This window comes from Manacus vitellinus, unplaced genomic scaffold (assembly GCF_001715985.3).
Source record: "Manacus vitellinus isolate BGI_N305 unplaced genomic scaffold, ASM171598v3 scaffold_2_pilon, whole genome shotgun sequence".
Classification (NCBI taxonomy): Eukaryota; Metazoa; Chordata; class Aves; order Passeriformes; family Pipridae; genus Manacus; species Manacus vitellinus.
The window spans coordinates 46065850-46081893 of record NW_021940208.1 but is presented as its reverse complement, the minus strand read 5'-3'; the positions used below and the strand labels follow the sequence as shown (position 1 = coordinate 46081893).

The window sequence follows — 16044 nt, the reverse complement described above, 5'->3', positions numbered from 1 at the left end:
TTTAAATCCTGCACTTAAAAATAAGATTAAACACAGTGTTCACATTTTCTTCTCATTTCCTAACTGTTTTCTTGTTTGACAGCATTTGTGTAAAAAGTCCTTTTCAAGTAGTAAATTATTTTGGATAGAAAGCATCCCACCTGAATTCATTACATACTGGCAGTTTAGATAAATGGATATTATGATTTCAGCATATTTTGGCCCAGCACCACTGTGCCTCTTTGCAAATGTCTAAAAAAGTGATAATATTCCTATCAGTTTCAGGCTGCTAAAGAAAAAAAATGGGGTAGAATTTCTTATTTATATTTATAGGATGCCTGTGGGGAAGACAGCAATGCTGTATATGGCAATTTGTGTGGACATGTGGTGCTAAACATATATTAAAAAAAGATAACAGACCTTTTGACGTTTCTTTGTAGAAATGTGGAAGAAAAGCCAGAGTAAATCAGTAATTGACAACTATGCAGGAGATGCATTTCCAGATTTCTTTCTAAAGAAATATTTCACAAACTTACAATTCCTTTCAAAGTTGGTAATCCATCTTTAATTATTTTGTTGATTTCATAGTTGTATTTTACAAGGTTGATGTAATGTCTGCTTGCTGCCAACATTTGATATGGACAATCCACTTTGTCATTGCTTTGATGAAACAGCAAGCTGCTTGTAGTTGCAGTACGTTTTTTTTTTCTTTTTTTTGGCATATGTGTGTGAACTGAGCATGGGTAAAGGCTTATCAGTCGCTGAATGCTGTAGCTTACCAGCAAGATATGTGGGGAGCTGCCAGTTTGTACCACTGAAAGAATGGGAAGCATGTTCAATATAGTTAAATTGATGTTTAAAGGTGCCCAGTTCTGTGCAGCTGTTTCTTTTCCTACCTTTTGAGTAGGCTTTTATTACCACACATAAGTGGAGGGCATTATTTTACTACCATGCGTTCATTTAAAATGATTTTGGTTTTGCAAGCTGCCGTTCGGCCTGTGGAGTGCCTGGTTTCTCTCTTCAGGGTAAGGTAGGACAAGCTGCTCCGTAGTCTTGCAGGGTCCGAGCGCAGTGATGGCACCCCGCTGTGGTGACCAGCCACCCTCACAGCAGTGCTGTACCCCCTCGCTCAGGCGGTGCCACCATGCGTGGTGTCCAGAAGGTGGGATGCATGAGGGACTTCTCCTCACTGAGTGAAGTCGGTGGCTGTGAAGTCTGCGCTTTGGGCTGTCTAACATGGATTCATCTACATTAAAGCTGTCCTAACCTGGACAGGCATCTCTGTGGCATGACTGCCTTCAAGCATCTGTGTAATCCCAGTCGAGATTGCTTATGTTTAGTTACGCGGAGAATCACAGAATTTTCTAAGTTGGAAGGGACCACGAGGATCATTGAGGCTAACTCTTAAGTGAATGGCCCATGCAGGGATTGAACCCATGATCTTGGCGTTCTTAGCGTGATGCTCTAAGCAACTGAGGTAATCTCAGGGTATCGTACATGACTACCTTCTTGAATCCATTCCTAGCACTAAAGGTTGCCTTCAGACAGGTTTCTGCCAGTTTGCAGTGAGGAGAGGGAGATAATAATGTTTAATTTGTTACCTTTTCTTTATGGAGGTGGGGCAGTGGGGAAGTGTTCCAACTTCACTGTTGCAGAGCAGATAAAGAGATTTTGATTTTTTTTTTCCCACTGGTAAATGCAGTACGTGGAAATTGTTATTTAGGCCAGTTGCTGTGGAGGAGTTTAGGTTACTATGCAAAGCAGTATTTATTAATGCCATTTGCATATTGAACTAAAAAGTGTGATGCAATTAAAATTCCCAACATTGAGAACTAACCTGGTCTCTGAGGGGAAAAAAACCCCAGGAGTGTGCACCCGTGCACCCACATGCAGACACAAGTGGCAGAATCTTTCTGTCTGTAGAAGGTCCTTCTCTTAAACCCTTTTTCTTTTCCAGAGGCAAATCAGTGAACTAGAGAAGTAGCGACAAAGTATTTCTGCGATGTGTGATGAAGCAAGTGGGTATAAAGGTTTTGTAAACACTTTGCAAGGTATAGAAGGTCAATCTACCTACTCTATTGTGTTACACAGAAGTATTTCAATGAATGCCCTGACCAACAAAGTATACTAGAAATGCCAAAAACATTTAGAAATAATGTACTGCTGCTCTTAGGGTCCTTGGAATTTAGGTTGCACAACACTGAATGATATGGGTGGCATTTGACTGTTCCAATGGAGGATCCTACTTTCTTGTTTAAAAAAAAAGAAATCCTTTTCTGGTGTTTACATCTTTAGTGTTGATTCAGTTTGGATTATATTTCTTTCATGATAAAGTATGTATAAACATTTTAAGTAGGTGTGGCACACTGTCAAGTGTTTTCATTATTTGGATGATAGGTTTGAACATCTATTCCAAAGTATCAGTAGGCACCTGCAGAAGCAAAGTGGGTATGTAGCACCTGAACACATTCCGATTTGTGCAATTAAAGCAGTTTACAGAGTGAGAAAGAAAAGAATATCACATACTGAGGTTTGATGTCTTTTTCATGGTGAACAAAAGAGGTTTGATTCTTTCACTTCAAGTTTAGCCTAACTATTGTGTAGGGGAGGAGGTTTAATGAATCATTGTTTAACTTTGATACTGCCAAGTATTTGACCATTAAATAGTCTGAAATGTGTACATAGCACTTCGGTGACAGACCCTTATTTAGCTGTGATTAATTGACATTAAATAGTTATTTAATTACTTCGGAAGAAATCTAACTACAGTGTGTGTTCTGATTAAGATATTTGATGTAAAAACAAATAGAGGACTGCTGAAGAGAGCACGTCCCCTTTTTCAGCTTGCTACTGACACTGCACACCAAGTGGAAGTCTGTGATTAAAATAGCAGATACTGTTCACCAATTTGGATGCTGTTGTAACATTCACATACTTTGTTCTTGATTTTGTAGAAGACTTTTTTTTGTTAGTGGTTTTATGAAATAGATTTAGTATTTTCTTTTTAGTTTTTGTAGCTGGGATAAGTAAAGGATGTAGGTCTTAAACGAGCTTAAAATTTTTTGTGAATTTGAAAGACTGGACTAGATTTAAGAATTACTGTTTCCTGGCAGATATCTGTTTCAGAGATGCTTACTTGAGGAATTTGAGGTTTTTGGAAATGTGAAGTATTGGGAAAGATGATGCTGATAGTCTGTAAGTTTAGGAGAGAAGGGTATTTAATGTTTTGGAGAGAAAAATAATTTTTGGGGTGAGGGGGCAGGTAAATTGTGCAGCTTCTGCCCTTCTGGGATAGCACATGCAACAGTTTCGGTAGTATGAAGAACCATCCTCGAAAGTTAGGTTTGCAAATGCTGGTAGAAACTGTAGTCATAACTCTAAGCATTTTGAGTCCTGACTTTTGTGTCTGGAATGTTTTCTCTTGCATGCTTAATAATGCATGAGCAAGCCACTAATTTACTGTGCTTCCAGTAAGTGGAAACAGTTGTTTCTCCATACCTTGCGAAATAGACCTCATGTACCTGTAGACATCCTTATAAATGTAACAACTGCTCTGGATGCAATACCGTAATGGCTATGGGGCATTTTGTGGATATTTCCAAAGCATAGCACGTTTTCTTGGAGGTGCATTTCTGTCTCTGCTTTATGGTGAAGGAACTTGCTTGCTTTAGTGGGTTACCGTGGCTTCCTTCTGTGTACGACATGCTAAGTAAAATGCCCTTTCAGTTATATCCACGTGAACAGGATCTGAAATATAACTCCAGACTTCTGTTTTCTCTTGTACAGTCACTGAGGTAATAGAATTGAAAAACAGCAATGACAAAAATAAGCTAAGGGTTGTGGCTTTGTTGCTTGATTTTAGCTGTAGAAAAGCATTGATGATCACTGGATAAACATTACAGGAGGCAGATGTGGACCTTTTATCAAGAAGCAAAGTATTTTCCTAGCCTTAATGACTTCAGGTGTCATGTTCCAGAATTTCTGTGTGCAAACACTAAATAGATTAGTTTTTCAGTAAGTAGAAAATTTTAAAAAAATTATGTTCTACTACCAGAGATTCACTTGTATGTTTTTTTGGGAAGGAGATGATTATTGTTGCCACCATTTAAATTGCTTTAATTGTATCAGGTGGACAGTTGTCAAGGTTTGCCTTTTTCATATACCATTTCTATTGTTCACTCAAATTTTAGTCAATGTCATTTTGTAGAATTACTGTATTCACGTTTTGAAGAGGATTAGGCAGATTCAAAGACGTTTTCATGTTTTATTGATAACATCAGATTAATTTCCACTTTCCTAATGGCAGCTCACAGCTCTGTCAAAACAGAGGTGCTAGAAACACTGTTATACTTAACAATTCCATAGGGCGATTGCAAAAAAATATAATTTTGGCAATTAATTGGTAGTGTGATTACCAATGGGAACTGGAGCAGTTGGTGGTTAGTGGATACACGGAAGAAGTAGTAAACCCAGGGATTACCAAGGACCACTCAGGTGGGCTGAGTTTTCTTTCATGGCCACGTTCCTAAAGAACTTCACTGGAAGAAATACTGCTGTGGAGGAGAACATTGCCACAGTCACTCATAGTGTGCAGTCTGAGGGCAAGTATTCTACAGCTGTTATTTATAATCTATGCCAACTTTTGGGGTTAGATAGCATCAGGACATATATGTATCATGCTTGCAGCCTAGAGCTCTACCTATTGCAACGGAGGATTGAACATGCCATTAATAACATGCTGTCACTTTTGGTCAGCCCTGAAGTGGTCAGGCAGTTGGACTAGATGATTGGTCTAGGTCTCTTCTTACATTCTATTCTGTCAATTGCTGAAAAAATCCAGAACCAAACCCCATACTCAAAATCTGCAAATTTCTCTATGAGCAACCTAAACAGGCGAATCTTCACTGGAATTCTCAGGGGAGGGAAATGACGGCTGAACTCAAAGATACTGCTGAAACTGAAATGACCAACAAGTTAAATCTCTTTCAACACCAAGCCTGTAAGGCCTTGTCCATATTGTACAAAATGAAAGTAAGCACGGTGCTTTTACAGGAACAAGTTTGGATGCGCTCTTCCACTTGGAGGAGGAGGGAGATGATGAAGGCATTGCTTGATTCCTCGAGGTGCCAGCATTGGCCTGACCTATGCTATGGCCATGGAAAGTAGCCAGCCTGAGTGGCCTTGCTGCCTCCTGAGAGTGTCACATGGGATGGCCTTTCTGCAATAGCTTCTTATAGAAGTCTGAAACCACTCCATATAAAACTTACTTGGGGTTAAGAGGCAAAGGGTGATTCCCATGCTGAATTGAGGTGGGGTTTGCTTGCTATGGGAATAATCCTTTACCCTTGCATACGACTTGTCATTGGTGGGACTCACAGCTTTTCATGGAGGGGCTTAGCACTGTCACCTCTCCTTGCTGTGCTCCTTGCTCTGTAAAATAAAGTGAAGTCACTCAGAAGACAGGTGACAAAGCTGTGAATAGATTTCTAATACCCTGAGCCCAATCCGTTATGCCGTCTAGTTTCCCTTATCTGCCCCTCCTGGACATCCTGCTAAGGAAAACCCTGTCAGAAGGAAGCATTTAACCTCTTTGAATGACTTTCTTTTTGTCAGTGAAGTATTGGTTCATTTGAAAATAACCTGGAATGTGATATTTAGGGATTTTAAGAAGTCTTAGTTACAGCATGTATGCAGCATGTGCTAGATCAGTCTTCTATGGCCAGTCTCCATGTAGGGGAATCATGAGAAAAAGAAACTAAAAAAAAAAAATTGCCATGGACTTCCTTCTGATATATCTACCCCAATATGAAATAAGTGAAAGGGAACATGCCCACATGCCATTCCCTATAGAAACAGATGAAAGAGATTTGTCTGAGTCTTGTGCTGCTGTATACCCTTCCTCTCTATGTACAAAGCCTAAAATAGGATGAATTCTGTTGCTGTCTGCCTTAAGTAATTGCCTTTCGTAGTGGTAAAGTACTGCAGAACAAGCTGTTTGCCACCAGTATCTCTCTTTGGAGTCATGTCCCAGACCCGAGGAGAGGATTTTTTGTGTATTGTTTGGTGTAGAACAGAAATTCTCTTAAAAAAGAAATTAATACTACGCATCAAAATTTGTAATTCCAAGAGAGCTGTGAGCAGAAAACTAGCATAATGGTTGCTACAGAATTGATTTCAGTATCTCTTATCTCTAAATTATGTCTCCCCTGCACTCCATGGAAACTTTAAACTTAGCTGCTTTCAGTTTAATGAGCTCCTTTGAAAAGGAGAAAAAAAAAAGTCTTTTGTTGCCAGAGCAGTGAATGTGTTTGTACCAGTTAGAAGTAATAATTGAATCAAGATATATGCAGATAAAAAAAGCAATGTGAATACATGTATGGGCATTACACACCTTAGAAAAGGCCAGATTCCCATCCTTGCCTTAGTTTCTTTCTTGGTGAGTAGAGATATTGATTAATAGAGAAAGATACTAATCCACTTATGGCTGGCAGCATTGTGACTTTAATTATTAAAGAAGTCGTGATATAACTGATTTTTTTCACTCAAGTAGAACTTGGGAAAATAGAGAAATGTAAATGCTTCACTGACAGCAGATTAAAAATCGTTTTATTAGCTTTAATAAAGATCAGTATTGTCAAGGTTTTGAATAAGTATAAATGTAAGACTACATGAATGCAAATCTATCTCAAATTTTACTTTAGAAAAAGCTGCAATTGGAATCCACGTATAATGGTTGAGGGGGGAGAAAGAAATGCTGAAAAAGATCAGTTAGATCAACTATGATCTGTCTGAGACATGCATGCATTAGCGAGTTTCAGTCAAGGATAGGAGCAGATTCTGGCTGGTGTTACTTGATGAAACTTGCATCGTTGTCTGAACTGTAATCTTTACCTGCACATGTTGAGCATAAAAAAAGTATGTGTTTCACCTGTTAAATTGTGGTGACATGTTATCTTCAAAGCCCATTTTTTTCTAGCTATTTAAGTAAAGGTTTTATATTTGGGTAAAGGCATTTGTAAAAAGGTATTCTTCTTCAAAATATATTGTAGTGGTTTTAGGAGATTCCCTTCATGGTGATTTCAAAAATTGTCTTTTTATCTTTAGATTCCAGCTGTTTTCTTTTAACTGTTTCTGAAATGGTAAAACACGGTATGTTTAAGATGTTTTGATCTTTTCAAGAATTATATTTACTTCCCTTTTTTTTTCTGCTCCAACCCTGTTTCTGTAGGAAGAATCTTAAATCGTTTCTCCAAAGATATTGGTCACCTGGATGACTTGCTTCCCTTGACATTTTTGGACTTCGTGCAGGTAATTCAGTTGCTAATGTCAAAGACTTTTGCACTGCATTCTGAATTTAGATTCCTGTATGCTTTGCTGAATATCAGCTATTTGTCACAGATGTAGCTGAGCTGAATGAAAGTACTTGTTTGTGAAAGAAAGGTGTGGTTGAAATTTAACATGTCAGTAAAAAGCTAACATGAGTAATAACTGGCAGGTAGGGGTGGCTCTACGCAGGTTGCTATTATGTCAGGATTTCAGTTCATAGTAGCTACACGCTTGGTAAATTGCTCCTGATTTGCCTCCAAGCATTCTGGCAGGCTTATGGCTGTTATAAGAAATATGTCCATAGTAAAGAAACAATCAACTCACTTAAAAAGATAGCACAGATTAACCTAATTACATGTCTACTTCCACAAAGAATCAAATGCTTACCACACCATTCTGGATTATAATAGGTGTGGCTATTTACAAAGAAAAGATTAGTAGTAATAGGGTGACTATAATAGCCTTAATAGGAACAAGTGAAATAACTTGCTGTAGAAAAGAATGATGGACAAAGCGTTGAGATTTTGATGATGATGAAATTATAAAGGATTATATATGATATCAAGGTAATGTTTCTGTTGCAGTTGCTATTAATCCTCCTTGTAAAAAATTGCAGAAGGATAAATCTGCAGAAAATGATCGTACTGTTTGAAAATAACATATGCCACAGAATACACAGAATCGTGGAGGCTAGATAAAAAAAAAAGACAGTGGGTTATCTGGATCCACTTAGTTGATCACATCTGTCATGCTCTCAAGTCAAAAATGTTTCCTAAGGTGCTATTGCTAACGGTGCTTCATCTCTTAGAGAAAGCTTATTCAGGATCTAAATCTTGTTTTGACTTCTTTAAAAAATAAACAAAAGACATTTCAGGTTGAGCAGTTTAATCATGTTGTCCTTGCTGACCTCTTGAAAATAGGGGAAAAAAATTATTCCAGTATATTATTCCCGTAAAAACACTTCTTAAGATTAAGTCTCTTTTCATAGTTTAATAAAGTTGTTGAAATTTTCAAAGCATTGCACTACCACGTGTCACTTCGGGGAAGAAGGGAACGTGTTGTATTTTACCTATCAGTTAAAGCAATTGTGGTTTTTTGTGAGTAAGGGAGTTGCTTATAGTGAATATTAGAATTTTTAATTCATAGGCATTTAAGGCCTTGCCAAATTCTTCCTGAAAGTGCAGTATAAACATCTTTCTATAGAAACTACTAATTTTTTACTGCTTGTACAGATTACAGATTTTCTTCAGTCTGTTTTATTAGGCAGAATATCTTACTTTATTTCAACTCTCTTGAGACTATACATACGCGCCTTTCTTTTTGACTGGAAGCTCAAGTTATCCTGTGATCCTTATCCTCTTCTCTTAGGATAGGGTTTACATCCACAACTTAGAATAGGGTTTACATCCACAAAGTCACACCCATTTCTTCTGCATAGTGTCCTTGCCCATTGGACCAGAGGGGTTTGTATGTGCACAGGTTCGTCCCCTTTGCGGCAGACTGCACTGTGTAGGTTTGTACTATGTTTCTACTCATGACCAGAGCGTCCCCTGGGTCCTGTGATCTGGAGATAAAATGATTAACTGCTTTCCTTAGTTCCGTGCACTTACAACAATGTGAGAATTGTGTTGCAAGACCACTTGCATGGTGTTTTTATAGCAAGAAGCTGAGTGGGTGTTTTGCATGCCCTGGCATGTGGTTTAAAGGCATGCGGGGTTGTCTGAGGATGCAAAATTTCCTGGGAAAATGTTACAGAAGTCTGCGAAAGCAGAGGGAGCCAAAATTGGTGTGATCTTGTCCATACTTCCTTTTGGGAGCAGACCCTGAAGCAAACTGTCTTGAGAACTGCACTGTCTTATTTTTGACAGAACAAACTGATTTGCTTCAAAAGAAAGCTCAGAAAGTATCTAACCTGTATGCATGTCACATACAAAGGACCGAATCTCCTACTAGCAGATTGGAAAACCTAGTTATTTTACCAGTGTGTAGATACTTAAGGCAGTGTCTGCTTTCCAGAACGTAACTGGTTTGGAATGAAAGAGTGAAGGCTGTTTCTGTAGATGTGATTGTTTTCTTCTTTCAAGCTCCTACTGTAAACTGCATTTTGTAAACATGTTCCTTCATGTTAATTAATATATGCATTTCTTTTAAATTGGCTATTGAATTATTTGTCAAATTCTGAAGTTTGTTTTTAAGTGAAAAGTTTTTCTTTTCCAAAAAGTAAAGTAGATTTTACAAGTCCAGTACACTATTAAAAAGATACTATGTTTTAGAGCTTGCTTGTTCTATTTGGCATCAGAAAAGAAAACTTGCAGTCTTACTGTTGATTAATAATTCATTGCTATACATAAGAAAAAAGCACTTCCTCCTTAGCAGGTTTTCTAAAACTTTCTATTCTTGACCAGCAGGCTTGTTGGTTAGTGAATGCCTTTTGAAATTCAATAGCAAAGGTGTATTTATTTCTGATGAAGCACAGATTTTTACAAAGGATAACTGTTATCAATTATGATAGAGATCTTTTGTCACTTGTTTTGTTTGCAGGTGTCTTTTATAAGGCTTCTTATAATCCCTTCAGGAAGAAATATTTTCTCCTTTCTAAAAACAGTATTAGCTGAATATGAAAGCTCTGATCCCAGCCACTATTGTTGATTCTTTGAGAGACATTTCCCAACATTCATTGTTTAAATGGTTGTCAGGAGGAATCAAGTGAAACTTAATAAACAATGCAGTAACTGGTTCATCTTACTTTTTGTGTAGAGGCTTTTCTTGAGCGGATTTGCACTGAAGAAGTGGTTGTTTTTCAGAGTTATTGCTAGGATCATTGTGAAGCATTCCACCCTTTTACTGTATTGGCAAGTGAGTGTATAATTTCAGCACAAATAAACACAATGTGATTGGACACCCAAAAACTACAGTTATAAGACCATTTAAATACCGATAAATAAATAGTACAATCTTCTAGTTTCAAGAACTTCATAATTACACTGAGTACAGATTTTTAAGCAATGCTAAAAATCGACAATATTCTTTTTAGAGTGCCTAATAAGATTTATACACTGCGCTACAATCATAATGAGCATCATTAGTCTAGACAGCTATACTGGATGAAAATTAATTCCTAGAACTGAAAGACTTGAATTTTTTACATCTTCCATTGAGTCGAAGGAGTCAGTTTTCTTCAAGATGGTGGATAGTCACTGTACATGTATTTGTTAAAGCAAAAATAAAAGGTACGTGGCAAGCACAGAAGCACATCATAGACCTTGTATATTCTTTTGAAAACCTGGTTAGATTTTACAGAACTGTTGCTTTTCAATACCTCTCGAAGCAGCAACTCTCACCGTGTTTAAAGTTTCCTGCCATCTTTTCTTTCTTTGGTTTGAAGTGGACCAAAATATAACACAACTGTCTTGAGACTGGAGGCTGGAGGGGCAGTCTTCACTTGAAGGAGACAGCAATTTTTTTTCTTCTTACCAATTTTAACAGCACCTCAGACATTTCATATTAGTGCAGTTGACTTGTCTCTTTGTGGAAATTACTGCTGTATCCACAAGGTATATAAATTAAAAATAAGTCTCTTATATGAGAACATATTTACGGCTAAGTTTGACTACACGGCTTTTGAACAGAACTCTGTGGGTAGATGTAAAAAGAAACCAAATGTTCGACTATCAAGATATCTTTAATTTTATATTTACAGACCAGTTCAAAACTCATTAAAGTAGAAAATAAACTTTACAGTCTGCAGTCTAAGCCTGGGCCTTATCTTCTGTAATGGATTCTGACTGACCATGAGGTTCCGTACCTGCTCTCCTAATAAATAAAATATGTCTCTTGTCATTTCTACCAAGTATGGCACTAAATATGTTTGTAAAATCAAGTAGTAATTAATGTTTGTTGGTTGATTGAGGTAGTAAAAAACTGAATGAACTTGTTTGGTGAAGATGGTGGTGGTGAGTTTTGTAATCTTGAATGTTTTTAGTTAGTTAGCCTCCTTAGCCTCAGTTCTGCATCGTACTTTCTTTTTCTTAACCCAAGTTATGGATTCTGGCAGGTGTTTTCCACCTAAGTTACAATCTCCTCAGGTAAAGGATGACTTGTGTGAAGGCTATTACAGTGCTTTAAAACTTTCAAAGAAGGTTTAAACATCTACTTCCTTTAGATATATATGCTTTATTTATTTATCTGTTAGTTGAATCAGTGACAGTCCTGACAGGAACCTCAAAGAGCTAACCAAATGCAAATGATTGCAGAAATGCTTTTTTTAGTTGGTACCAACTTGGTCATCCTATAACCAAGTCAGAAGACACTTAAGGAAGTCAGATGCTATTTAGGATGACAGGGATTTTAGTACTTAATTTTCTTAGGCTCCTCTGAAAATACCAGCTGATTTTCTCAGTGTTACAATCAACTATTGTTCCTCCTCCTGCCTTAAACTCTGTGGGAGTACAAGGTTCTGTTGAGGTGGACTTCACTGGTAGGTGTGGGATTTGTAGTTTAGAATCATAGAATGGTTTGGGTTGGAAGGGACCATCTAGTTTCAACCCCCCTGCCATGGGCAGGGTCACCTTCAACTAGACCAGATTGCGTAAAACCTCGTCCAACCTAACCTTACTTACAAGGATGGGGCATCCACAACTTCCCTGGGCAAAAAATATCATGAGTAAAATGCACAGCAGTGTTTAGCTCAATGCAGCACAAATAAAACACAATGCACTAATTGGGGAAAAGGTCAGCCAAGGAATAGAATAAAACAATTTAATGATGGGAGTTAAAATTCCAATATATTTAATAGTGTTTTATGCACATTAGCCCAGGTATTCCTAATTGGCTAGTATTTTGGATGCTATATTTTTGAGAGCTCATTAGAGGCTTCTTTTTTAGTATCTGAATCTCAGTTTGACTTGAGATAAATCTACAGTCTTAACATCTTTAAACTGTGGTCTCAGATGATGCAGGATGGGTACCCAAGCTGATAAACTATGGCTTGAAAATTGTATCTATAAACTGATTGAATACATAGGATGATGAAATAGATTTCAGACTTTCTTTTGATTTTGTAAATTATTTTGATAAATTTTAAAGAGATGGTTTTCTCTGTAGTTCCTTGCCCTTTTAATTCTTCGGTGATCTTATTACTTGTTAACAGAGTTGATTTTCTGCTTTAGTTTCTAGTGAATTTGAGTAATTAATGTGATGGCCCTTTCGTTTTGATTTCTTGCCCTATGTTAGATTGAGGGGGGGTAAAAAAATCATGATCTGTTCTGTTTTTAGAGAACACTGTGAACATGTGAACTATCTGCATCTGCCCTTGAAAAAGGGCAGTGATTTATTGAGGAAAACTGAATTGCAAAACCTTTTCCTCCCCAAAATCAACAGCTTGACTGAGTTTAAATAACTGACTTTTCATATCCTTTCATCACACACAAAGACCTAATCCTGAGACTACTTGAGCCACCAATGTAGGCTGTGGCTGAGACCACCACTGAATGTGCCATTCCCTTCTCACTACACACAAAACACATTGACTGCAGCTTTATGAAGTGAAAATACTGAAGAATAGGAAAATGTGAAGGAGGTGTCCACAGTCATTTCTTTAAAAAAAAAAGAAAGGAAAGGAAAAAAAAAAGCTGCTGCATCTGGATATTAGGAACAAAAAGTGCCTCAGACTGGAATAATAGCTTGGGTCACTTGCTTTCGTATGTGCACAAGAGTGGAACTGCCATTCCTTGTTTCAGTACCACTGACCCCTGCATTTTATTGTGTGAAGATGTCAGGGAAAGTGTGTAGAAGGAATTCCAGGATCTTTTAGTTTAACAATGACATTGTTATTTTGTGGTTTCTGTGAGAGGTGGGATTCCTGAGGGGTTTGTTGTGTTGTTTTTTCCAGTTTAGCCAAGTTTTGGATGTATGCATGCGTGAGTTTCAAGAGATATTTTTATTTGTTAAAGAATGGTTCTTTCTACATGTTTGCATGTGTATTTAAAATATGATCCTAAATACATTGTGAGAAAATAACCAGTGATGGGATCTATGTTAAATGTCAGCCTATTCTCTTTAACCTGGTACATAGAACAGACCTGTGTCTTGGAGACACCTTTTGGCTTATCTTCTGCTGAATCATGGTAGTTTTGCTGTGCTGAGGTTTAAATGAAAAATAAATAAATTAAAGAAAATCACAACAGTTGCCTGTTGACACTTGAGTACTGAAACCTTACAGAACCTTTCCTCTGTTGAACTGATATTCTAACTGTACCTTCCCAAGTACTGCATACTACAGTGCATCTGGCTAGTGCATAATGAAAGACAAGTTAAAACCTAAAGAAAAATAATAGGGATATATTTTTTTCCATTAGTTACTTTTGAGCTCTAATTTCAGGAAAGGTTAAAATGATCATTACAATAAAACCCTAAATTTTGCTATGGTCATGCGATATATGTATGTGCTTTCTGTTTTGCTATTTTCTTTGAAATAAACCCCACTGGGTTGTTAAAAACAAACAAGCAAATGAAAAAAAAAAGAGTGGGAGGTAGTGGAGGAAGAGGAAGCTTGGGTTGCATTTGTTTCTCCAAGACCAACATGCAGGAACTGTGAGTTTAGCACAGACACTTGTCTAAATAATGCAGTTTTTTATTGACCTTTCATTCCCCTGTCCTTGAATGCCTTGATTGTTAAATCTCAGTAGCCAATTAGTCTTGTTGATGGTGACCAGCAGTGGGAGATAATCTGTGCCAAAGCTATTGCTGTTCTTTACTTTGTACCTGTCATCCCATTGCTTTGAAAGTGAGTGCCTTGCATCATACAAACTGCATATTTACTCAGATTGGTGATATGTGTATAGGATAAAATGTGTAAAGTCTGGAGTCACCGCTAATGGGTGAATTCCCATTTATATATGGAGCTCGATTTTCTAGGGAAGGCTAAAGGGTTGTTCTTACTGTAGTGGTTATATATACCCAGCCCAGTCCTTTCCATCACTCCATTTTTTTTCTTTTCTATTTACATTTGTATGTAGAATTTTTATAAGAACTGGTATGCATGCCATTCTCCACACATTAGTGTCAAGGCAACTAATATCACTACAGTAACAAAACTAATTTGTATAGAAACATAATGTAACTGTTTTAATACTTTGGGGGATGTATTTACTTAGTGTTAATAAAATTTGAATATATAACCCCTTATCTGATATAGGAAAGAAGATAAAATAATACTGAAAATGTGATTTCATTGCCTTTTTGTCATCTTACCTCCTTTACCACTTTGTTTTTCTTAACTCCTTTTTTTTCTTTTAGTTTTTACACTTCTCCATTTATATGGTAAATGTAGATAATACTTTTGTACTGGGCTGTTCTTTCATTTTCTCATTTAAATGTGGCATATGGGTGTTTTGAATTTAGAGCTCTGAAAAATAAAGCTAGTTTTCACTTAGTGGAATTCTGTCTTTTCTTTTTCTAGAGCACATGAACATTGTGAGATGCAGTCTTTCTCTTACTTTATCTAACATTTTGAGTAGATTGAGGCTTAGTGGTAGTTGTTCTTGCAGTATTTTGGTATGTTGGACTAGAACCTGTAAATAAAAAATTACAGTTAGGTTTAAATCATCTCTTCTCCAAATTGGCTTCTCTGTTCTCTTTATCTTTTCTTTATTACCTTCAATACACTTTCAACTACTAGAAAACAGGGTAGTTTCATGGAAGTCCAGTGATATGCCCCTTGTTCAGTGTGGTTTGGCAATTTCCCCCCTTTTGGTTAAGGTAAAAGTTCCAGAAAGAGATTCCGTTTATCTGGGGCTCTTCATATCTTTTGGAAGGTATTTTCTTGTTTGCTTTTCTTACTGTGAAAGAGGGCAAAGAAATATTCTGATGTAAGTAAACTTATGTTCTGCAGTTTTCTCCTTTTCCTTTTGGTCTATCTTTCTGTATATACTACTGCTGTTTGTAGTGCCAAAGTGGGATTTGTTATTGTTTATAGGTATTTCCCTGACTTTTTAAGCATTATTGCAAGGTATCACATCTGTAGCTCAAACTGATGATTAGTTTTAGGACCTGAAAATCATTAACATTTCTAACACTTCACAGTAGCTAGAAATATTTTAATTCTCCTGTCAGTCACAGTGTAACAATCCTGTTCCAAATGGTGATAAGTACAAATCTTCTAGATTGCCTTAAACTACTGATATACTATAGATACGACAATGTCTGCTTACAAACAAATTATGATTTTACTGTTCGGCAAAAGGACTGGAGATTTCACTTCTGATTCAAGAAGGAAGGACAAATTTGGAGTAATTTGAATTACTAAACCATATAGCTGACGTGTGTGTATGTGTTTAATCATTATGCATACTTATGCCCAAACAAACATGTGGGACAAGGAATTATCTTTAGCAAAATAAGACTCCATTTCACAGAAGTGTGTTGCCAGGGTTATGTGTTCATCTGCACAACATGAGAAGTTTTTTCTTGCTGAAACCAATACTGTGGCTACTTGGTGAACTCTTCAGCTGATTTGAAAATTCCAGGCAATTTTGTTCATTAAAAGGTAGATACTGCCATATGGGCAGTTTTATCCAACAAAAGATGAGAGTTCAGCTCTGGTAACTGAATCTCATATGTCTTTGGGAAGGTTATACCTCTTTGTGTTACTTCTATGTTACAGGACATTTATCATTTTTAAAAACTGATTCATTTGGATTGCACTTGTGGAATACAAAAATCTGTTTATTTAGAAAGGCT

General features: G+C 37.0%; 1 protein-coding gene across 4 annotated transcripts in view; it reads left to right on the top strand.

Annotated features, from left to right (window-relative positions):
* Positions 1-16044, top strand: part of ABCC4 (ATP binding cassette subfamily C member 4) — a 146977-nt gene that overhangs the window by 74360 nt on the left and 56573 nt on the right. For all 4 annotated transcript variants that reach the window (XM_029960873.1, XM_029960874.1, XM_018071273.3 and 1 more), the window contains one exon: positions 7208-7287. In XM_029960873.1, coding sequence (XP_029816733.1) covers positions 7208-7287 — 80 coding nt within the window. The remainder of the gene's footprint in view (positions 1-7207; positions 7288-16044) is intronic.